Source organism: Rhinolophus hipposideros, assembly GCF_964194185.1.
Source record: "Rhinolophus hipposideros genome assembly, chromosome: 15".
Lineage (NCBI taxonomy): Eukaryota > Metazoa > Chordata > Mammalia > Chiroptera > Rhinolophidae > Rhinolophus > Rhinolophus hipposideros.
In genome coordinates, this window is record NC_138061.1 from 26,124,969 (window position 1) to 26,149,926 (window position 24,958).

A 24,958-nucleotide genomic window follows, 5' to 3' on the forward strand; every position below is an offset into this window, starting at 1 on the left:
TTCCCGTGTTACAGATGAGGCACAGGGCAGTTGAGTAGTTTCCCACAATCCTGTAGACACTAAGGGACAGATCCAAGAACTTCAGCCCAGGCCCGTGTGAGCCCAGGGCTGAGCACTTTATCGGCACACTAGCCTGCCTCCCTAGCGCTAGGCTTTGCTCCAGCCCTAAACCTGATTCTCCTCTGCACTCAGATCCTCTAGAAGTTGCCTGTGAGAGGAGCCCAGGTGCTAAGTGCCAAGCTTCAGTGCCAGCCAGATGCCCAGTTTCAGTTGAAGATTGATACTTTTTATATTCTCTCCTCTACCTTTTGCCCGAAACAAGAAATCTGTTTATCTTTCTTTTTTACCAGAGTAATTTTTCACAAAATTCATCTCAGGTTTTCTGCCACTTGTCGGATACCACTAAATAAGGTTAAACATTTTAGAGAAAGCAGCCTTTGTGATTAATATGCTAAGTGTTTCTAAATATGTCATTTGAACCTTCATGTCCCTTACTGCTCCTGTTTAAAACTTCAATAAGCCTTTCCCTAGGCTGCCACTAATTTAATGCCTGTGTTTGCTCAGTATTGTTAGGGCCTCTCCCAGAACTTGGAAAAAGCAGACCCTGAGAGCCAAATTGCCTCTAGGTAGGTTCTTGACGTCTGGGCAGGAAACCTAAGAGCTGCATAGATGTGGAGTGTCAATCTGTACACAGACACACTAGTTGAACTTACTAAACTTTATTGCAATAACAAAGTATTTTTAACAATAAAAACAGCACCTATAGGCAAGAGGATGGACCTGTCTCGGGCCAAGCCCCCTTCACTAATGTTTTAGACCTTGGTTGACTACAATAAGTCTTCTAGAATGTCACATTTATCCACCAGGTGTCATTATTTACCAATTCTGGGTTGTGTGAGACTGGATGGTTGAGATCAAGACTAGAGACAAAAATATGAGATGAATCAAAACAGATTTAGGAAAGGGCTTTGTGGCTGGAATGCATCCTGGGGGGTCTTTCAGAGACCGGTGACATTTTTCTGATCGGGTTTCCTAACCTACCAGGTCCTCTGGAAGTAGTCAGAACTTGGGTGCGTAGAGTAGCCCTGACTTCCTGCCGCACTGTGCTGGACTCATCCCCAGCTCTGAGAAGTCCTCCCTTCCTGTGCCCAGCTGCCCCCTGCCCTGCCCCTCTGGCTCCTGACTCACTTGGGTTAGAGCATAGGAAAGCACAGTAGAGAGACAAATAAGCAGTTGCTCCTTCTCAGACTGAAGGTCTCTAGTGACCCAGAGTTTAGGATACAAATCTAGAAGATATGGAGCTGTGAAAATAGGAAATGAGTGTGCCTGGCAATGCCTAGTAAGAGGCACCTGCAGGACTGGAGTAGGAGAATGAGCCTCGAACCCTTATCCCTTCATAGTCCTCTTCAGGCTGCAGGTGCAAGACAGGAGCTAAGATGGGCTCAGGCTGGGCAGGTCCCCTCCGTGCCCTCAGAGCCAGCCGTTACTGGTGAAAGCCAGGTGCAGTGCCTCCTCCTCAGTGGGGCTCAGCTCCTGCAAGGGGGCTCGGCAGGGGCCTCCGTAGTAGCCAAACCAATCCATGGTTTTCTTCAGCCCCGAGATCCCAAAGCGCCGGGTCACCTGAGAATTAGGACTTGTTAGAACAGCCTGGAGAATCCCTGCACAGATACAACCTGAGACCCAGACATGGGTCATTTTCAGAAAGTTGGGGTTCTCATTCTCCTCCTTGGTAAAGTAACTACCAAATCTCTAATACCCAAGGTAGATTAGGAATCCAGATTGGGAGACCAGAAGGCAGGCCGGCAGAGAGAACACAACGCCAAAACCTCAAATTAAGAAAGGAAGACACCTCCTTTGGTTTTAAGAGAAAAATCTACCCCATGTGAAGAGAGCGGCATTCAGTCCTCAATGAGGGGTTGGAGAAGGCTGTAACCCTGCGGGTGGAGGCTCTGGGACATCATGGGTCTGGAGCCCAGTTCCCTGGAATGTGACCCAGGGCACAGCAGGCCTGGGAAGTCAGGCACAGCCCAGACCTCTGCCAGCCCTGCAGCCCACCCATAGCTCTCTGACCCTAACTCTAAGTGCTCTCTCCAGAAAAACAGTGCCTCATTGCCCAAAGAAGTTTCATTGTATATTGCCTTGTATCATGAACGTACTAGCTCTGAGCAAGTTCTCTTGCCTAAAAAATGAGGGGGCTGGACAACATGATCTCTAAAGTCTTTTCCGTTGTCATGAGCGACCTAAAAAGGCTATTGTCATCATTTAAAACCATGCATGGAGTTTTACAGAAAATGAAGCATCAAGTTTCTTTGCTTTTAGCATAGAAACTGGTTATGCTGATCAGAAGTGTTAGAAGAATCTTTGACTCCCTAAAAACTAGGAAAGTAATAATTACTTAATAAACTTTTATTTGGAGGGAAGGTAAAACCTTAGAAGTATGGGCTTCATGAAAGGTAAAAATAATTAAAAATTGGAAAGATAAAAAAAGGTTGTTTGGTATAAAAAGGTTGGGAAGCTGATGAATGATTGACAAATAACTATTCACCACTAGAGGCCAGTAGGCTTCAGCAAGCCTCTCAGGCCTGGCCCCAGCTAGCCATGGTGTTGTAATAACCTGAGCATTTCACCCAAAACCTGAGTCAGGTGGGAAAGACCTAGGAGAGAGCATGGACACAAGAAGTACCTAGAGAAAAGCTTTCTCCCATCCTAGTGCCTGAAGATCTCTGATCTGCCCCTCTTCCGACGCTGAGAAAGGAATGAATGCTTTGGCGGTAAAAACCACGGAAAGTCCTAAATATAGCAGGGGCAGAAGGCTGGCTGGGTGGGAAGGTCAAGGAAGGACACTGTTCAAGCAGAGCAGGGAAAGAGGGTGACATCAAGCTGCTCTTGGGGTGGCTGAGCCTACAGCCCAGGCAGCAAAAAGATGTTCCAGGAATTCCTGAGTGTGTGCCCAGAGCTGGCACAGGAGGGGGCACAGAGTGAAGGGTAAGGCAGGATGACAGAGAATTGGATGGCAGCAAACATCCTCTCTTCCCGAGGGGCAGCCCAAGCCGCTTCATCCGTAAAATGAGGTTATAGCAACACCTAACCCATGTTACGAGAATTGGATAAGGAAAAGGCCACTATCAGACCAGACCCCAGAGCCCTGGCAGATCTTCCTCTTCCTGTCCCGGTGGTAAGCAGGTTCTGGAACCTTCTCTCTTGCAGGTGGGTGGGGGTGGGAGCATCCTATCCCAGGAGAACCTTCACATCCAGGGAGACTCAAGCTTGCCTCCTCAGCTGTCCTTTTTCTAAGTCTGAGTTAATCTGCCCCTTTGAGGTAAAGACATAAACTGTGAAGGAGGTCTGCAGCCCTCCCTCCATTTTACCCAAACAAAAGGCATTGCCTAGCTCAGTCTGGGGGCGTGATCGCAGATGCAAAACCTAAGGAGGTGCCAAAAACCTCAGTCAGCAAGGTAAACAGTTAATGTTTTCTAAAAAATCAATACCAATGCAAAAAAAATACCCATAATGAACAAAGTTTTAAATAATAACAGAATCCCACAGAGCCATGTCCTGCCATATTGTAGTCTGAGGCAAAGTAATGTGTAAGTAAGGCAATAAGGCCCCTCTATACATGGTTTGTGTATTTTTTAATGGTTAATTTTTGTGTCTAGAAGTAGTCTGGGGAAAATTGTTTTGATAAGTTTGCTTCTATTCAAACCAAGGAAGTAAAATTATAATAAACTATGTTTTTGGTATAGGTAAAATATTTAAAACTAAAATCATGCTGTGAGTTTTAATATGCCTACTTTTAAATTTTTAAATAGTTTTTTTCAACTACTTTTATATTCTGGGGGCGGTGCTGGTGTGTGTGTGGGGGGGGGTCACCATTTAGAAAATTAGTTAGAGCTTCCACTTCCAAGAAGATGGAATAAATGTACTTTTCCCTAGTCTTACTATAAGTACAACTAAAAAATGGACATTATATAAAAACAAACATAAGAAGAGTCTGAAAAGTAGAGAGGAAGACTGAGTGCCGACCTCAGGACAACACAGTGGTGGGGTAACTGGCCCAGACTTGGAGCTGAAGGAGCCAGCGGCTCTGAAATGCCAATGGGCACAGACAGTAAAATCCCCAACAAAAGTCTGTTCTTTTCAGCTAAGGACCAAGAAAGGGGCAGCCTAGCAAGAGTGAAAACTTTTAAACAACCACCATTCTACTCCAGCCAAACCCCACCGAAAAAACTGTGCCCCCCTCCCCGCCAGGCCAGCAAGGCTGAACTAGGAGCCAGAACTTTTACCCTCCAACTCAGCAGTAGAGAGTCGCTCTCCCCATCTACCAGGGATGGTGTCAGAAGAGGCCTAGTGAGGAGAATCAACTTTCACCACTGCCCATCCTTAAGGGGGCCACCCCCACTTACTGCCACGTGGGAGCAGGAAGGAGACTCTCTTATCCTTTCCAGCCATGATGATAGTCAGTCGAGGCCTAGTACACAGCTGTATTTTTGTTTAAAACTCCCCCAAAAGAAATCTCCAGGCCCAGATGGCTTTACTGGAGAATTCCAAGAAATGTGGAAAGAAGGTTTAATATCAATCCTCTTCCAGAAAATAGAAGAGGAGGGAACATTGATGTATGAAGCTATTTTTACCCTGATACCAAAATTAGATTAAGGCAGTACCAAAAAGAAAGACAACAGACCAATATCCCTCATGAAGATAGACAGAAAAATTCTTAATAAAATGTAAACAAATGGAATTCAGCAATATATAAAAAGTTATCGTGTTTCCCCCAAAATAAGACCTAACCGGAAAATAAGCCCTAGCATGATTTTTCAGGATGACATCCTCCGAACATAAGCCCTAATGCATCTTTTGGAGCAAAAATTAATGTAAGACCTGGTCTTATTTTTGGGGAAACACGGTATACTCCATGACTAAGGAGGTTTTATTCCAGAGGTGCAAGTCTGGCCTAATATTTGAAAATTATTCATGTAACCCTCCATATTAACAGGCTACAAAGGGAAAAAAAAATCTCATGATTCTATCGATCAGTGCAGAAAAACATCTGACAAAATTCAACACCCATTCATGATTTTTAGAAAAGCTCTCTGAAAACTAGAAAAGAGGAGGAACATCCTCAACTTGATAGAGAGCACCTATAGAAACCTGCAGCTAACATTACACTTAATGGTGAAAGGCTGATTGTTTTCCCTTAAGATCAGGAACAAGGCAAAGATGTCCACTGTCACCACTCTTATTCAACATCGTGCAGGAAGTTCTAGTCAGTGCAATCAGGCAAGAAAGGAACTAAAAGACATACAGATCAGAAAAGAAGAAACGAAACTTCCCCTATGTATAGATGTGATTGTCTATGTAGAAAATCCCAAAGAATCTACCAAACACTCCTAGAATTAATACATGGGTTCAGCAAAGTCATGACATACAAGATAAACATGCAAAAATCAATTGTGTTTCTATATACTACCAATAAACATAGTGAAATTAAAAATACAATAACGTTTATAATCACTAAAAAAATATGAGCCACTTAGGTGTAAATCTCTCAAAACAAAAGTACAGGATTTGTTTGCCAAAAACTATAAAATACGGATGAAATAAATTTTAAAAGGTATACATAAAAGGAGAGACATACCATATTCAAGCATTTGAAGACAACAGAGTAAAAATATCAATTGTCCCCTAATGGTATACAGGTTTAACATAATTCCTATCAAAATCCCAGCAAGAGTATTAGTAGATATAGACAAGATTATTCTAAAATTTATGTGGAAAGGCAAAGGAATTAAATTCACTAAAACAACATTGAAAAAAAAGAACAAAGTGAAAAGAACCAGTCTTCCTGATTTTAGATTTATGATATACCGACAGTAATCAAGTCTGTGTGGTACTGCAGAGAGATGGATCAATGGGAAGAATAGAGAATCCAGAAATAGACTCACACAAATACGCCCAACTGATATTTGACAAAGGTACAACAGTAATTCAATGGAGGAAAGATCATCTTTTCAACAAATGCTGCTGGAGCAAGTGGATATCTACAGGGAAAAAAAAACAACAACCTTGATCTATGTCTCACACTTTATACAAAAATTAACGAAAACTGGGTCACAGACTTGTAAAATACAAAATTACAAAACTTTTAGGAAAAACAAAGGAGAAAATCTTCACAATCTAGTAATAGACAAAGCATTCTTAGACTTTACATGAAGAGCATAAACAAAAGAAAATATTGATAAAGTGGACTTTAGCAAAATTTAACTTTTGCTCTGAAAAAGACACATTAAGAGATTGAGGAGACAAGCTACAATCTGGGAGAAAATGTTTGCAAACCACATATCTGACAAAGGACTACTATCTAGAAGATATAACAAACTTCTAAACTCAACAGTAAAAAAACAAAGAATCCAATTAGAAAATGGACAAGAGACATAAATAGACATTTCATCTCAGAACATATACAGATGGAAAATAAACACATGAAAAGATGTTCAATAGCATTAGCCATAAGAGACATGTAACTTAAAATCACAATGAAATGTCACTATGTATCTATCAGAATGGCTAAAATAAATAATAGTCATAAAACAAAATGCTGGTGAAGATGCAGAGAAACTGGACCACTCATAGATTTACCCCAATGTAAATGTAAAATGATATAGCCACTCTGGAAAATAGTTTGGCAGTTTCTTTAAAAACTAAACATGTGACCATCATATGACCCAGCTATAATGTATTTATTTATACCAGAAAAATGAAGACTTATGGTCACACAAAAACATGTACATGCATGTTCGTAGCAGCTTTTAATAGTCAAAACTGGAAACAACCATCTGTCCTTTAACAGGTAAATGGTTAAATAAACTATAGTATAACTATATCATGAAATACTACTCAATTACTACTCAAAAGGAACCAACTATTGATACACACAACACATGTATGAATCTCCATAAAATTATGCTGAGTGAAAAAAAGCCAATCTCAAAAGGTTATAGACTCTATGATTTCATTTATATAACAGTCTTGCACGGACAAAATTATAAAAATGACGAACTCATTTGTGGTTGCCATAGGTTAAAGAGGGGGTGGGGGCAGGAGGCAAGTATGTGTGGCTATAAAAGTGTAACATGAGGGATTTTTGTGGTGATGGAAATATTTTATATCTTGACTATACCAAAGTCAAAATCCTGGTTATGGTATTGTTACCGCCTGGGAGAAATTGGATAATGGGTACATGGGATCTCTCTGTATTATTTCTTACAATTCCATGTGACTCTACAATGGTCTCAAAATTAAATGTTTAATTTAATATGCATAAAAAGGTGTCTACAAATATGGGGACACACCTTTTTCTTTCTGCCTCAAACTCCAATATGGCTCTGCACAGCATTGCTTAGCACTTAAAGGCATTCCATCTTGACTCTTCTCCATAACTTGCCCAACACAGAATTGGGTTGACTGCAGAATAGATTATTTGAAGACAGAAGTCTCCTGGGAAATTTGGGCTCTGAATACCTCCAGCTTTCCAACTTCTTGCTTCTCAATCATTCTGTTTTTCAGGACCTGGCAGCTCATAAAGCTGGTCTAAAAGTCCATGGTCCCTTTGTCTAGGCAATGCATCTCTAAGTAAGGTCCCAGGATGACTTACGTCACAATGACTGTGGCTGTCTGTCTCAATGCGTATTCCTGGGCCAAAAGGATTATAATTTTAACTTGCTCCCTAAATGAATTCTAATGCACACTTAAGTTTGAGAACCAAGGGGGCTCAACTTTGTCTGAAGTCAAGAATTTCTGGGGACACGTAAGGAGTTCCCACCCTGGAATGTTCTCTAAAAGGATATTCTGAAAGGGAAGAAACTGAACGGGGACCCTTATGCCCGCCCCAGCTTCAGCCCCAGTGAGAACAGACTGTTGCCCCCGCCCCCCACCTCTGCCCTTTGCTGCCATTGCTGGGAGCTCACCGCAGTGTTTGGCTCAATGAGGCGGAGCTGTAGCTTCTGGGCATCTTCCCATTGCCCTGTGAGGCAGAGTCGCTCCAGCTGGCACACCTGAGCCCCCAGGACATTGGCCAGGGCACACACGCCCCCCACAGCTCCTGCCCCAGAGTAAGATGCAGAATGTCAGCCAAAACCTCCTCTTACAGAGAATTACAAACTCTGGTCCCAGCACCCCTTTGTTCTGGGGAGCTAGGATGTGGGTTTCTATGCCACTGGCTAGCCTTGTCAAAGGCATGCTTTGTGAGTCCACAGAGTACAGAGAGAAAAGCTGCCAGTATGTTTGAAGTAGAAACCTGCAGGCTGAGGGGCAGCAAGCAGAGACTGAAGGCTAATTTAAGGACAGTTCCTTCCCTGCACTCTCTCCACCCATCCCCCCCCAAAGTAGCGTCCCAAGTGCCAGCTGACACCTTCACATTCCTCCACTAGCCCCCTGACTCACCAGTCCTAAAAGGGATGGGGGTGGATGGGAAGCCTTTGCTCTTCTGAAATCATATTCCCCCCAGTGAATTCAGCCTGAGACAGCGATGGGGGTAGGGTGGGGAGGGGAAAGTGCTCTGGACACAGTCAGGAGATATGGCATTTCCTCCCATTGGCTGCATGAACTTGGACAAGTCATAGACCGTTCTGGTCCTCTTTGTTCTCATCTGGGCAATGAAAATGGGCTGTATGTGATCTCAAAGGGCTCTGCCACTTCTGCCAGCCTGTGAGTGTGATGCCAAGACTAGTTAGGAAGGTCCCTGTCATGCAGGGTCTCAGCTCCCGCTCTCTGCACAAGAACGCAGGAATATGGTGAGGCCAAAAAGGAACACCCACGGAGCCATAGATAGGGGAGTCATACCACTATATTCTTGCTGGCGACTGGGTTGTTGATATAGGAAGCAGGAGCCACACGATCCACAATCTGCCGTCTGCTTCTCTGCCAACCAACCAACCCACTTGCTAGCTGCAATCCACGCTTGCTAGCTCAGCCACAGCAGTTATATTAGTGGCTAATGGCTAACTGGTAACAGCTTATGGCCAACTAGTCACAGCTGATGGCCATCTACTACTCAAGCCAGCGCCTTTCCACGTGAGGCCGAGAGCCTGGAAACTGCTCTCTGGGACTGTGTTCCCTCACTCCCTCAGCAAAGTGGTCTTAAGAGTGAAGAGAGTAGGCAATTTGGAATGAGCTAATATAGCTGCCATTTACTAAATAGTTACTATGTACTAAGCACTATGGCAGACAGGGGGCCAATGCGATTTAATTCTGACAACACCTCTCTGCTGAGTAGAAACTCAGGCCTAGAGAGGTTGAGTACTTTGCCCAGCGATACTCAGTGAATAAACAGTGGAGCTGAGATTCCGGCTCAGTTCCCCCAAGTATCCAGAGCCTGTGCTTTCCTCATCTACCCTCAGGAATGAGGCGTAAATGGGCCTGCTGCATTTAAGGGACTGAGGGGAGATGTGCAAGGACCTAGGCAACATGCCAAAGTCTGGAAAGACCAGAGAGAACAGGATTGCCCCTAATAGCATGGGAAAAGCAACTCAAATGTGTACTCGCTAGGGCTTCAGCTGAAGGAGCAGATGCTTCCGTTCCCCTCCCTGCCCTTCCCAGGCTCAAATCCAACCTGATCCCAAGGACCTTGACTACAAACAGACAATGACAACATTCCTAGGATCCAGGACTGGAACAGAATCTGATCAGGCACCAGAAAAAGACCCCCGGCCCAACCTGCAGGCCTGACCATTCATTCTGGCCTGGGACCAGGAGGAGAGGAAAATGGGCTCCTGACTAGAAGGGAGAGCCCCAAGCCTCTGCCCTCAGAAGATGATTTACAAGGTGAGATTAGAGGAGCTAAGCAGGGAACTTTGGACTTAGAGTAAACTATAGGCATCCCTACAACAGGCCAGGGATTGTACACGGCCACCCTCCTCCACCCAACAGGGTCACTCACAAGCACCCACTGTTCAGACAAGCAAGCGGTGTACTGGACTTCCGAGGTTTGGGAGCAGGCAGACTGGCCCAGGTCCTCTGCAGACCCAGCCCCAGCCCTCGCAGTCTCTCCCAGCAGACCCCTGCTGCCTGCTTGTATCTGGGTCACCCATCACAGTATGAATCCTGCGGGAGGCCTACCCACGGCGTAGCTGGCCAGCAGGAAGCCAGCCGATCCAGCCAACACCTGGAAATCCTGCCTCCTGGTCTTGTGAACCATCAGCCCGATTCTGGTCACCTGCAACAGCAAACCAGGTGTGAATGGGGCCCAAACCCTCAGGTCCTCCTGGGTGGGGGCTGGGCCAGTATGAGCAAATGAGAGCCCAGGCCCCAGAGAGGTGCTCCAAATATCAGACGAAACCCTGGAAAATCCACACGCCAGAGAGAACCCGAACAGGAGCCCAGAGCTGAAGCAGGTCCCAGGGCTGTCCTGAAGTTGGTAGCAAAACAGGAGGGGAAGGTGCCTCAGCCAAGAGTTGCTGTCACTCACATCACCACCACTGTCCTTGATGCCAACGATATTCGGGTGCTGGGAAAGAATGACCGCTGTGTCTACAGGCAGGTCCAGCCCCGTGTTGGCTGGGACACTGTACAGCACCACAGGAATTGGAGAGAGGTCGGCGACCTGAGGGACACAGAGAGGAGGGGAGAGGGCAGCTGCCCAGGCCCGAGGAGCCTGAGGCACAGCTCGCCACCAATAGGTCTGGGCCTGGGCTCCCTGGACAGGCCCACCTCCTGGACAGGGCTACAGGCTGCATGTAAGCAGTAATAGCGGCCAGTACTTAGTGAGTGCTTTCTATGTCCCAAGTCCTTCTGTTTTGATCGAATTTAGTCCTCACAACCACCCCATGAGGAAGATAGTTCTTTTGAGAGGGGAGGAAACAGCGACACAGAGGGGTTAGGGCCGTCACCCAATGTCACACAGCTGGCACATGGTGGCATCTCTCCCCTTCCCAGGCTCGCCGCTCCATTCCCAGCTTCTCTGTCTCCTCTCCCCAGGCGGAGTCTCCCCCTCACCCAGCTTCCTCCTGGGCCCAGGCCTCAAGCCCATGCCCACCCCTCACACCCACCTTGGTGTAGTGGTGGATGAGGGCAGCACTGCTCATTTGGCCACGATAGTAGGAAGGGGTCACCACCAGGGCAGCATCAGCCCCAACCTGGGCCATGCTCACGGTCATCTCCACGGTGGCTTGAGTAGCTGCAGAAGGAAAGAGAGAGTCTCCCCTACAGGCCAGGGAGGATGAGAGCAGGACGGAGAAGGGCTGGGCCAGGACTCTGGGGCAAGCAAGGGGTGCAAAGGAGACAGAAATAGTCGCCTGAACCCAGCCTCAGGGCCAAAGAGCCCCACCCCAGCCACCCCAGCCCCTCCAGCTGCCCCCAGGGCCCAGGGCATTAGAGCCTCACACTCGCAGCCGGAACCAGCTAGCAGGAGCTTGTCCTTGGGCATGGCCTGACGGGCACGGCTCACCACCTCCAGGCGCTCACTGCTGGTCAGGAAGGGGAACTCGCCATTGGAGCCCTGGACCAAAAAGCCTGCAAGAGAGGCCACATCACAGCCAGCATGATGCCTCCCCATCCTATTACAGCTGGGACATTGCTGTTATACTCACCCCGTTCCTACCTCTCCGACACCAAGGTTCTACGCACATTTCCTTCCCAAGCTTGTTCTGATGCAGCCGGAATGCTTTACCCAGTTGCAATGACATTGTTCACACCATTTTTCTTTGTTTTGAACTGTTTTAGCCATACCCCAAAGAACAGATAATAATATACTCCACGAGCGTGTATCTAGCAGCCATGGCAACCCTCCCCGGGTCACCTTCCTCTTCCTCCTCTTGCTGTCATGACTCAGCTGTTATTGTTCCCATCATGTCTTCATACCCCTTAGGACATATATATATCAATCCATAAACAAGATATTATATAATACGGTTTTTCCCATTTTAAGCTTTATAGAAATGGAATCAAACTTACATACCTTCCGCACTTTGCCATTTTTGTCCAACTTTGTGTTTTGATGTTTTGAGCTTTGTCCATAGCAGGATGGGTAGCTCTGATTCATTCATTTTTCACAGCTTTATAATAGTCTGCCGTGAGCTTAGACCACAATTTACTTTTACTTTTCTTTCTCCCTCTGAGGACATTTATTTATTTTTAAGATTTTTATTGGGGACGAGGAACAGTGTGTATTTCCAGGACTTTATTGAGAAACAGTGTGTTTTTCCCAGGAACCATCAGCTCCAAGTCAAGTTGCTGTCCTTCAATCCTAGTTGTGGAGGGCGCAGCTCATCTCCAAGTCCAGGAGCTGTTTTCAATCTTCAGTTGCAGGGGGCACAGCCCACCATCCCATGTGGGAAGTGACCCAGCAACCTTGTTGAGAGCGCGTGCTCTAACCAGCTGAGCCATCCGACCACCCCTCAGCAGCTCAGCGGCAGCTCAGCTCAAGTTGTTGTCTTCAGTCTAGCTGTGGAGGGCGCATCTCACCGGTCCACGTGGGAATCGAACCGGCAACCCTGTTGCTGAGAGCTCGTGCTCTAACCAACTGAGCCATCTGGCTGCCCCTCTCTGAGGACACATTTAGAATGTTTACTTTTGTTTTGCTATTACAAACAATGCTGAAACAAACATTTTCTATAAAGTCTTCTGTGCCCAGGTCTAAGCGTGTCCCTACAGTTTAGATACTTAGGTGTGCACCTGCACGTGCCAAACGTCTCTCTAATTAGCCAGTTCATACCCCATCGGCAAATACAAGAGTGTCAGTACTCATCCACTGGGGGTTGTCAGCATTAATTTTTGCCAATTTTCTGGGTGGAAAGTGACACCTCATTATTTTATTTTGCATTTTTCCTGTTTCATCTATCATTGAAATGGCGTCTAACATTACCAGTTAAAGGCATCAACTCCTTTGTATTCACGAGTGACCAGCAGAATTGATGCTCTTCAGTTGAATCTGAAGGCAGTGTTAGTAAAGCGATTTTCCTCTCAGCTTTTTTTAACTTTCTCTTTCCTTTCTATCTCCTCTCTACCCCATTCTACTCCAAAAACATTTTTCTTCAATAGTTGACAAATACAGCATACAATACAACATTGTTAATAAACAGAAAAGTGTTTGGGAGGAAGGAAAGAAAATAAAGCTGGGAAGGGTACTGATTTCAAAATTCCTGTCATCTGGTTGTGAGTGATGGGCCATGAATCTGATTTGGAGCTTCCCTACTGTCAAAGCTAAAAGAGAAACGTGGTCAGCCAACAGATATGTAGAACTCCAGATAAAAGTGAGGCAGCTGCCCTGGAGAAATACAGTTTCCTGGCACTGGGACCAAGAGAAATTGTTCCCGTGAGTCATCCTTCAGGGGACACAGTGTGATGTAGAGTCAACTTTACACCACAAACCTTTTCCCATGCTGTTTACTACATCATTAGATTCCACTGAGTAGATTGCCAGAATAGCTCACTGAATACTTAGCTTTTTTCTCTCTCTCTTTTCAGTTTTTTGCTTTGCTAACATTGCAGGGAACATCTTGAGGCAAAAAGCTTTTGGCTTCTGTTGGATTGCTTCCTTAGGAGCAATTCCTCCGTGTCAGGCTTGGAGCCGATGGTAGGAGCTCCTTATGTCTTGCTAAATATGGCCCCAGTGCTTTCCCAGTGGGTCATCTCCATTCGCAGATCTGCTAACCCTGGAGAGGGCTCCAGTCCAGCCACGATTGGACCAGCACCCTCTGATTTAGAAATCAAAGATTTAGAGATCAAGCTTTTGCTACTCCCTCTATTCAAATGCCAAAGACATTTCCCTACCAACCCTGCCTGCTACCCCTCCTCGAAGGGAGCTGGGGCGGGTTCCTGCTCCAGCTACTTCTTCAGCCATAGGCATTCACTTCCAAGTCCCCCTTCATTCCGGTGGTCAGTTGTAGAGGTCCCCGGGCCCCACAGGTGAACCTGGCCTAAACGGCAAGGACAGCTGGTCTTGCACTCTGTGGGGTGAAGCAGACCCGTCCTCAAGACTCCGAGAGGCCTCCTCTCCCTTGTCCCATTTAAGGAAACATCTGACCCGGGCCTGACTCCCAAGGAGGAGAAATGCCAGTTTGGGGAAAAGGGAGTGTGATAGAGTTGGAGAAGCACTGGACCCAAGTCACCTCTGGCTGTTGAGCCAGTCACATCATGTCTCTGAGTCTCCATTTCCTTTTCTATGGGATGATAATAAAATCATTTCAATTCTACCTTATAGGGCTGTCTTAAAGGCACAAAGAACAAAATGTACAGAAAGCACTTTGAAATCTGTGAATTGATGCCACCAAGAGCCCTCTCCTTGTCCTTGGTTAGATGTCTGGTTTCAGGCCTGATGTCCTTCTGCTGGTGTCGAGAGAGGACTAGAGGAGAGGAAAAGGCCAGGGTCCCGGATGAGTCAGGAGGGAGGAAAGTGAGTGCTAGAGAAGCAGGGCAATAGAATGGTCAGATACGTAGGCTCTGAACCCAGAGGAGCCTGGGTTTCACTCGTAGTGTGGCCCCCTCACCACCTGTGAGATCTTGGGCAAATGGCTTAATGAAACCTCAGCTTCATCAAATGAAAAATGAGGATAATATTAGTACTTTCCTTAAAGAGTGTTGTGAAGCTTAAATGAGATAGTAATTGTAGAGTAATTGCTTAGAATAGAACCTGGCACTCAGTAAGTGTTAGCTTTCATTATTATGGAATCAGGAGAAAGGGCTCAAGGCTTAAATCAGGAGAGTGGCAGCTTTCAATTTGAGGAGGAGGATGGCTGATGTGGGAGGGGAGGCTGCACTCTGACCTCTCAGGCCCCTTCCAGCTATAAAATGAAGAGGATCATTTTGAGAGCCATTCTCCCTTGGTTACACTGTCTGTTCTGAGGAGCCAGAGTGGCCTGAGAAGGGGAGCGGGTGTTTGGGGCGGGGATGTACAAGCAACCTGGTCATTTACTGTGGCCAAAAGGAATCACAATCTCTCTTACCGTGAAGCCCCTTGGCTTATCATCATTGGCCCCTCCTCTGAGAAGTCCTTCTGGAATGCCTCCCCTGGACATCTCTCCTCTGAACTTCTATTACCTGTTCTTTGCCCTTCTCTCTTGCCTACTCAAAAATGCACAGACGAGGGGGACAACCAAGACGGCACAGTAGGTAAACGCTGTGCTCACCTTCTCTCACAACCACATCACAATTACAACTAATCTGCAAAACAACCATTATTGAGAATCGCCTAAAATCAGCTGAACTTAAGCCTTTCAACTAAGGACATGCAAAAGCCACTTCCTGACTGTTAGGAGGGGCAGAGACACGGACCGGGCTGGTCCCACACCTGCGTGTGACCATTAAAGATCGGGAGGGATATTTTGGCTGTGGGGGTTCCCCCCACTCCCCAGAGGAGCAAGAGATTTCAGCCCCACCCCAGCCCAGGGTTCCAGTGCTGAGGAGAGAAGCCCCCATAATTTTTGGTTGTGAAAACCAGCGGCGATTGTGACTGAGACAGTACAGCTGCATTCACAGGCACTCCTCTCAAAGGGATTGTGCACAGACTTACTCACCAAAGGAATCACTTGCTCAGAGCTCCAGCACTGAGGCAGCAGCTGGAAAGGTGGCACAGACATAGGGTAGGGAATTGAGTTGTCTGACTTGGGACGGGGGCTAAAGAGGCGGCTTTCTCCTGGACGGGGGAGCTGGTGGAGGCCATTTGTGGGGACAGAGTCCCAGAGAGCAGTTTCCAGGCTCTCAACCTCAAATGGAAAGGTGCTGGCTCGGTCATTAGGTGGCCATCAGCTGTAATCAGATGGCCATCCGCTGTGGCTGGGTGTCCATCAGCTGTTACTGTTAGCCATTAGCTACTAATATAACTGTTGTGGCTACGCTATGGGGTTGGTTGGTTGGTTGGCAGACAGGACGGCGGATTGCAGCTAGCAGGTTGGTTGGCAGAGAAGCAGACGGCGGATTGCAGCTAGCAAGCGGATTGTGGATTGCGGATCGGGTTGATCCCACTTCCTGTGCAGGAATACCCCTCATTGGGGTACTGGCAGATGTTTGCTTTTGTTTCTCGACCAGCCGCCATCGAGAATATAGTGGCACGACTCCCCTATCTATGGCTCCGTTGTTGTTCCTTTTTGGCCTGTATTCCTGTATATCCTGTATTCTTTTGCGGGGAGCAGGAGCTGAGTCCCTGCATTACACCATTGTTTCTTTGCTGAGACCTCCCCCTTCCCCATATACAGACAAAAGAGGCAGCCACAACTGAATCTCCCCTGTTCGTTCACCCCGCCCTGGCGATTCGAGACCTGGCTCCACCCAACTTTTGGGTACACCCATGCCACTTCCAGTGGCTTTTTTGTGTGCAGACCACCTGCCTTGGCTCAAGCTGCAGATTTTCCTAGGGTCTCTCAAATGTTTTCAGAACCCAGACAAGTAGCATCTGACTTGAATATGTCCTGTGCTTCTGGCTGAGCATCTCTAAGTAAGGCAATAGTGGCAGCCAGCCTTGGTTGGCAGCTTGGCCTCTCAAGGTGCTTCCAAGAACAGCACGGGCAGCAGCCATCTGCAGATTTCTTTGTGGCTCCTGCTGGGTGGCCCCAAGTGGGGCACGGGCGGTGGCTGAACTTGACCTATAGCAGACCCCCTCCAAGCTGACGCCCCCAGTGGCCAGCTTCAAAACAAGCTGGAATATCACCCAGGTGCCTCCAAGTACAACAGACCCAAGGGGTGGATTGGGCAGACACCAGAGTCCTGCTGAGGCAGACCCTGCTCCGTAGTATCAGCCCCTGCACAACAACTCTTCCATTGCCGGCAAGGCCAGTCCTCACAACAAGTGAGCCCAAGGGTCAGCCCCTCCCATTGATGTGCAATTATCAACCAAGGCTCAACTACAAGAGGAGGGCACACACAACCCACACAAGGGACACACCTGGAGTGCATGGCTCAGGGGACCAGAAAGACTGTGCCATTGAGCCCCACAGCACACCTACCACATAAAGCCATTCTTCTAAGACCGGAAGATATAGCAGCCCTACCTAATACATAGAAACAAACACAGGGAGGCAACCAAAATGGGGAGACAAAGAAACATGTCCCAAATAAAAGAACAGAACAAAGCTCCAGAAAAAGAACTAAACAAAATGGAGATAAGCAATCTATCAGACACAGAGTTCCAAACACTGGTTATAAGAATGCTCACTGATCTCAGGGAGAAGTTCAACAGAGAGATAGAAAGCATAAAAATGGAGATGGAAATCATGAAAAAGAACCAGTCAGAAATAAAGGGTACAATAACGGAAATGAAGAATATATTACAGAGAATCAACAGTAGATTAGGTGAAGCAGAGGATCTAACCAGTGATGTAGAAAATAAGGCAGCAGAAAACACGCAACCAGAACAGCAAAAAGAAAAAAGAATCCAAAAAATTGAGGAGAGTTTAAGGGGCCTCCGGGACAATATCAAGCGTACCAACATTCGTATTATAGGGGTACCAGAAGGAAAAGAGAGAGAGCAAGGAATTGAAAACCTATTTAAAGAAATGATGACAGAAAACTTCTCTAATCTGGTGAAAGAGATAGACATACACGCCCAGAAAGCACAGAGAGTCCCAAACAAGATAAACCCAAAGAAGCCAACACCAATTTAAATCATAAGTTTAAAAAATGCCAAAGGTTAAAGACAAAGAGAGAAACTGAAAAGCAGCAAGAGAAAAAGCAATTAATTACCTACAAGGGAGCCCCCATAAGACTGGCAGCTGATTTCTCAACAGAAACTTTGCAGGCAAGAAGGGAGTGGCAGGAAATATTCCAAGTGATGAAAAGCAAAGACATACAACCAAGATTACTCTACCCAGAAAAGCTATCATTTAGAATTGAAGGACAGATAAGAAGCTTCCCAGAAAAGAAAAGGCTGAAGGAGTTCATCACCACCAAACCAGTATTACAAGGACTCTTAGAGGGACTTCTTTAAGATGGGAAGGGAGGTTAAGGATGGGTGAAAAGGGAAGGGATTAAGAAGTACAAATTAGTTGTTACACAGTAGTCATGGGGATGTAGGAGTATAGCATAAGGAATATTGTCAATCATATTGTAATAACTAGGTATGGTGACAAATAGGTACTAGGTCTATCAGGGCGATAAGTGGGAACGGGGGTGGGGACAGGGTGAAAAAGGTGAAGGCATTAAGCAATACAAATTGGTAGTTAATACAGTATGGGGAATATAATCAGCAATGTTGTAAAGATTATGTAGGGTGCCAGACGGGCACTGGACTTATCAGGGGGAGCACGTCATAGGCTGTGTAGATGCCTGACCACTGCTCTATACACCTGAAGGGCTGAAGTAGAATAATATTGAATGTCAAATATGACTAAATATATAATTATATATAGTCACGGGATGTAGAGTATAGCATAGGGAAGATAGTCAATGGTATTGTATCAGCTATATAAGATGGCAGAGGGGTAGTAGGTTGGGGGGGTGGGTTATCACTTTAAGAGGGGTTTAAATGTCTAACTACTATGTTGCTTTGTACACTTGAAATTAATTTTTAAAAAAACTGAAAAAAAAGTGAGGAGAAACTATACACTGAATATGTAAAAAAAAATGCACAGAGGTCCTCAGAACACTTCAATCTCCCCCCACCCTCACCTGAGGGACTAGGCAAAATTTCTTAAACTGGCTTCTGCCGTAAAAGGAAGAAATTGGACTGGCTGGTTTCCTAAGTCCTCCTGGGTTGTAGCCTTTGGAGTCACTTTTCAGCTTTTTCTCCTACTTTTGCCTATCCCTAAATGATGCCCTTCAGCCACACTGACTGTCAGGGTCCCCCACACATACTGCCACCTTCCTGCCTCTACACCTTTGCTCATGCTGTTCCCTTCTGCCTGGAACACCTGCTTGTTTGTAGCTCCTCAAGTGCTGCGAGAGCCACAAAGCCGCTCCTCAATTTCCCTCCCCTTTGCCTTTCACAGCATTTTGTTCTTCTTAAATAGTATTTGTACTACTTTGCCTAGAATCAGCAAGGTCAGGGATGGTGTCCTCCTCATTTTGGCCTCTTCCATGACACCTTACTATGCTGCCTGTTGAGGTGTGTGTTGACAATTTGTTGTATGAAAGGAAAATTGTCCCAAACCTGGTCTGGAAAGAACTTTTTCTGTGTAATTTATAACCTCCCATTGGGAATAAATGAACATTCCTGATAAAATGCTTAAACAATTTGCTGGTAAGCTTTAATGGAATTAAGCCTTGATCTGGGAAACCACTCACCCTCCCAGCTGACTCTCAGACAAGAGTCTTGAAGCTGTTAACTACTCTTCTAGTCTGACGATGATTTCATCATTCTCTTTTCTTATAAAAACATCCTTACCAGGAGTATATACTTGAATTGGCTTCTTAGAAGCCATTTTCCTTGTAGCACAACTACCAGGGGTATCAAAAAAATGTATACACATTTAAAGAGATGTTATCTATGCTCAAGCAGTAGTTTGCCATAATCAGAAATGTCTGGACACTGATAGTAACCACTTTGAACACCTCTTGTAATTGCAGAAGTCAAATGTGACTTGTATTCATCTTTTGCTATCACTATATATTGAGTATTACAATTAATATAGTTTTTTTCCTTTCTTAAAATGTGTATACATTTTTTGGCACCCTCTGTATAATACAACTTTGACATACACTCGTAACTAAGTTGTCTGAAAACTTTTTTGATTTTTAATTTTGAACTACTTTTAACTTTAGAGAAGTTGCCAAAATAGTACAGGGGATTTCAATACATCCCTCAACCAGCACCCTCTACCAAGTACATCTTACCTAACTATAGTACAGTTATCAAAACAAAAGAATGAACCTTGGTAAAATACTAACTACAGACTATTTGGATTCTGCCATTTTGAAACTTTTTAAAAGTAAAGATTCTGAGGTCATAAATGGCTAATCTTAAATTTTATACAAAGTTTAGGTCTTCCAGATAAATGCATGCATTTTAACAATCACTTTTAGAAACCAAACTTCACCGCTCTTGCTTTTTGTCTAATCAGCCTCCAACATTTTCCAGTGTGATCGACCCCAATTAAAATTTTACTATGTGCAACAACATGGATGGACCTAGAGAACATTATGCTAAGTGAAATAAGTCAGACTGAGAAAGATAAATACCATAAGATCTCACTTATATGTCTGTGAAATCTAAAGAACAGAACAAACAAGCAGACAAAACAAATAAACACAGAGATACAGAGAAAAAACTGATGATTGCAAGATGGGAGGGGGTTGGGGGGTGGAAAAGTGAAGGGATTAGAAAATATAAATTGGTAGGCACAAAATAGTCACCGGAATGTGAAATACAGTATGGGGAATATAATAAATAATATTGTATAGATCGTGTAGAGTGCCATATGGGTACTGGACTTACTGGGGGGATCACTTCATAGATTATGTAGATGCCTGACCACTGCACTGTACACTGGAAGCTGATGAATAATATTGAATTATTCAGAGGGTGCCAAAAACATGTATACACATTTTAAGAAAGGAAAAAACCGTATTAAAATTGTAATACTCAATATACACGAATAACAAAAGATGAGTACAAATCATGTGTATACGTTTTTTTGGCACCCCAGGGATAGTCACAGAATGCAGAGTACAGCATAGGGAATATAGTCCATGGTATTGTAACAGCTGTATACGTACAATGTCCGAGGGGTGGTTATGACTTGGTGGGGTTATCACTCTGTGAGGGGTGTAAATGTCTAATCAGTACATTGTTTTGTACACCTGAAACTAATATAAAAACCAAAAAAAGGGAAAAAACTTTTATTATGAAGTATTTCAAATATACATGTATATGAGCATTTACATCAAGTCGCTTATTAGTAATGTCAAAAACATTCAAATACTCTCAGCTCTGTACCATAAAACCAATCGACGGCATTTAGGGTGTTTATGGATTTATGCATCCTTTGCAATGAGGCGCTGCGGGTAGTACTGGCATTACTACTTCTCCCTGGAGTTTGAGGCCCACAGATTGGGAACCACTGGTAAACCCATAATAGATGCAAATGGTAAGAAACTTCCATGTGATGGGATTCCGGGGGTTCGACAGTGCCATGTAGCTGACTTCTCTCAAGTTCCCCAGAACTTAAGCTACCTAACTGGGGGTCACCCCTTGCCCCAGAAATGGCTTCTTGGGACCCCGGAAGAGGAAGCAGAAGAGTCCCAGGCTTGCAGGACAGCACAGAAAGTGTCAGGACATGTAGGAAGAGGACAGGGATAAGCATGAGAGAGGTGGACCCATCTGGGGATGATGGGCATGGGACTGGGGTCAGAAATAGATAGGAATAGCTAGATAGATAGTAATAGTGCAACAGTTAGATATATAGAGAGTTTCATAGGTAGGGTCAGAGCCTACCTTTGGGCTTTGGAGTCAGGCAAAGAAGGGCTCTAACCCCAGTGACATCACTTGCTGTTTATGCCATCTCAGGCGAATTACATCTCTGAGCCTCAGGTGCCTCATTTGCAAAACGGACAGAATGAAATACCCGTCTGGGGCTGTGCCGTAACACAGAATTTGGCATATACTAAAACTCAAAAAAAAGAAAAAAGCAATCCTCAAAAAAGGGGAGCTTGTCATGCCGGGTCTCTGGTCCCGCTCCCCACATAAGAATACAGGATGTGGTGAGGCCAAAAAGGAACACCCACAGAGCCATAGATAGGGGAGTCATACCACTATATTCTCGCTGGTGGCTGGGCGACACACACAAAGTAGGATCCACACTATCCGCTATCCACCATCTACTTCTCTGCTTGCCAACCAACCAACCAACCAACCAACCAACCAATGGAATCACGGCAGTTATATCAGTGGCTAATTGGCTAACTGGTTACAGCTGACGGCCAACCAGTCACAGCTCATGGCCATCTACTACCCGAGCCAGCACTTTCCCTGTGAGGCCGGGAGCCTGGAAACTGCTCTCCTGGCTTTGTCCCCACAGAGCTCTCCTGGCTTTGCTCTCCTGGCTTTGTCCCCACAGAGCTGCTAATTAGTTAGTAGTAGTACCAGCAGCAGCAGCAGCAGCTACAGCCCAACATTAACATAAACAAGGAGAGAGACTAACACAGATCCCAGTGGGCCCAGGGAGCAGGCAGGTGGAGAGAGAACTGCAGTGTGGGCTGCCACACAACTGGAGAAGCTGTAGACAGGGTGAGGATGGCACCAAGAAGACAGGGGTCTACATCACCCCGCTCACTGATTTGCTTCTAGAGGTCTGTCTCCACCCCTCCCCACAATGCCTGGCTGTTTCCTCCTTCCCTGATGTCGTGTGGGGTGTCATGTGGGGTCTCTGCTCCCACTCCTCACATAGGAACGCAGGATGTGGCTAGGCCAAAAAGGAACACCCACGGAGCCATAGGTAGGGGAGTCATACCACTATAGTCTCGCTGGTAGCTGGGTTGTAGAAACAGGAAGCAGGAGCCACACTGTTCGCAACCCTCACTGCTCTGCTTGCAGGCTCAGCCACCATCTTCTTGCTAGCCCCCCATTTTTCTGCTAGTATAGCCACGGCAGTTATATTAGCGGCCAGTGGCTCACTGGTCACAGCCGACGGCCAACAAGCCACAGCTGATGGCCCTCCAATCACAGCTGATGGCCATTTACTACTTGAGTGAGCACCTTTCCATGTGAGGCCGAGAGCCTGGAAACTGCATTCCTGGCTCTGTCCCCACATCTGACGACAGCCGGTTGGTGGATGTGAAGCCCCCCGGAAATATCCCATCCCCAGACCTGAGACCAGGGGAAGCCATTTTATGGCATCTTGAGTCAGCCCAGTGAAAAGTCCCCAGGCCAAGGCCCACACCAAGAGAACTGTGGGAGAAGGAACCCTCTTCCCCCCATCCCTGCACAGCCCTGAGGCTGGCCACAGAGCCCCCAGACTCAGAGTGAGGGTGTACAAAGCTTTATTGGCTCAGTTCCAGGCCTGTGGCGTCAGAGTGGGGCTCTCAGCTGCTCCTGAGATCTGCCTTGTCTGTCTTCTCTCGGTGGATGTACAGGGGCCTGTGAGTCTGTCTCGGCTGCTTTGTTTCCTCCCAACTCTCCCTCCGCTAGGGCCCATCCTCTGTGACAGACCTCACTCATGGGGTCCAAGGGGCCCAGGACCCCTGTAAGGGCCTGAGGAAGAAGGGATTGGGGTAGCAGCATCTTACCCTGGGCCACACACGCTGTCCCATAGGAGGTAAAACAGGCCTGTGATTGTGTGCCAGCCCTGTCGGGGGAAGGGGTGTTTCCATCCATGGTTAGGTGGCTTCGAAGCGGTGATAGGTCTGGTGGCTGCGGTTAGGCAGGCTGTGGCTCTGGTGGCTCGGCTGGCTTGGATAACCCTGGTGGCTATGGTGACTATGTCCATAGAAGGTGTGTGTGTGGTTCACACCAGCTACAGTGGTTTCCCGCTGGGTGAGGAAATTGCTTTTCAGCTTCATCTCCACCTCCTCAAGAGCCTTCAGTTCCTCCTGGGTGATGTCCTTGGACTCTAAGTGGCCCGAGTTCTGGTAAACCGTGGCACGCTGCAACATGGAGTTAGCCAGTTGCCGCCCCTTGGTGTCAATCTCTTTGGTACAAGCAGCCACGGCAGCCCACGTGGCTTCATTGGTGGAGGAGGACTTTCCAGACTCCTTGTGGGTCTCTTTTACCACTGAGGACCCAGACATCTTCTGCTTGCTGGTGAAGGACTCCCGGTGAAGAGCTGTGGCCCCGTCTCCTTGCCTCGTGGTAAAGGTCTCCGTGTGAATTGTAGTGCTGGCCTCTCGGCTCCCACTCTCAGGCTGGGGAGCAGCCGTGCTGCAGGCGGCCAGCTTCTCTTCGGAAAGGCGGCTGAAGTGAGATTTGATCCAGCTCTCATTTTGTGCGTTGTGGCCTCCTTGTGACTCATGCTCGTCTTGTGGAGAGCCACAGGCTGGCCTCCTTCTCTTCCTTCTCTGAATCCACAGCATGAGGCCTCCACCTCCGAGTAAGAGGGCGGTCCCCAGCACCACCTTGCATGATGGTTGCTGGATGAGCTCCAAGAAGGTCTCCAGGACCCTACACCAGGCAGGCAGAGCTAAGAGCACACTGGAAGTAGGGGAGCCCAGATGGTATGTTTCATGCTTGAAAGGGCAGGCTCCCTGAAAGTGTCTGGCAGGCAGGTCTCCCCTGGCACCCTCCCTAGGATGCCCCTCCCACCTCAGCAATGGACCCCATTGTGAGGAAGGTGGTGGGGGGCGGGGTGGGGAGAGGCCACAGCATCCCTCATGTCTAGCCTGGCAGGCATGGCCTAAGGCCCAGGTTCTGTCTCCTACCCTGACACTGTCCCCATGGTCAGTGGAAGGGCAGATTCCCCAACTCTGAGTCCCTTCTGCCCTCTGTGACCCATTCTGCAACTCAGTCCTTCCTTTTTATTATTATTAGTTTCAGGTGTACAAAACAATATAATAAATATTTACACCCCCTCACAAAGTGACAACCCCCTTGCCCTAATCTACCACCCCTCCAACATCAGGTTGCAGATTGGTGCAGCCACTATGGAAATCAGTATGTAGGTATCTCAAAAAACTGGAAATTTAGTCTTCTAGTCTTTGGTTTATTTCCCTTACCATCCAGTGGCCCCCAGGGAGCAGAAGCTGCTGGGTCAGGTTGGCCATGGCTGAAGGGCCCTCTTGTCTGGGCTGGCCTCCATTCCTGGCCGTCTGACGTCATTGTCTCCCTCCATCCAGGGCCCACACCTGCTGCCAGTTCAGCGAATTCCATCCCCACTTGCACCCCTCAACACCATTACAGAGCAGGGTACAGAAGGAAAAAGGGCTCAGCAAGAAGCTCATTCTAGAATAACATGAGGTCACAATTGAGGCAAGATGAGCAGGGCTGAGAAGGCAGAGCGGGTAGGACAGAAGATGTCACTGGGTCCCACATACCTGGGGCCATTCCAGGATGGGGGCTGCTACCTCTTGCCTTAGTGATGCCCCTGTAAACCCACAATTTGCCACC

General features: G+C 46.7%; 2 protein-coding genes across 5 annotated transcripts in view; both read right to left on the reverse strand.

Annotated features, from left to right (window-relative positions):
• Positions 1-699: 699 nt before the first annotated feature.
• The window catches only part of HOGA1 (4-hydroxy-2-oxoglutarate aldolase 1), a 28,089-nt gene continuing 3,830 nt past the window's right edge, over positions 700-24,958 (reverse strand). The window contains exons 2-8 of one of the 4 annotated variants that reach the window (XR_013995036.1): positions 11,377-11,505; positions 11,043-11,170; positions 10,463-10,597; positions 10,114-10,210; positions 7,965-8,098; positions 5,943-6,038; positions 706-1,620 (exon numbers count right to left, since the gene is read on the reverse strand). Coding sequence is in view for 3 of the 4 variants with exons in the window: in XM_081075189.1 (XP_080931315.1) it covers positions 1,471-1,620; positions 7,965-8,098; positions 10,114-10,210; positions 10,463-10,597; positions 11,043-11,170; positions 11,377-11,505; positions 11,951-12,038 (861 nt within the window). In the remaining variant the exon portion in view is untranslated. Of the gene's footprint in view, positions 1,621-5,942; positions 6,039-7,964; positions 8,099-10,113; positions 10,211-10,462; positions 10,598-11,042; positions 11,171-11,376; positions 11,506-11,950; positions 12,416-24,958 lie in introns of those variants that run through there. The other 3 variants (XM_081075189.1, XM_081075188.1, XM_081075190.1) reach the window with 3 other exon arrangements.
• On the reverse strand, positions 23,236-23,928 carry LOC308508043 (uncharacterized protein C10orf62; the record flags this gene model as incomplete). Its single annotated transcript, XM_081074213.1, has 1 exon — positions 23,236-23,928. The coding sequence occupies one exon, from the start codon at positions 23,926-23,928 to the stop codon at positions 23,236-23,238; it is 693 nt and encodes a 230-aa protein (XP_080930339.1).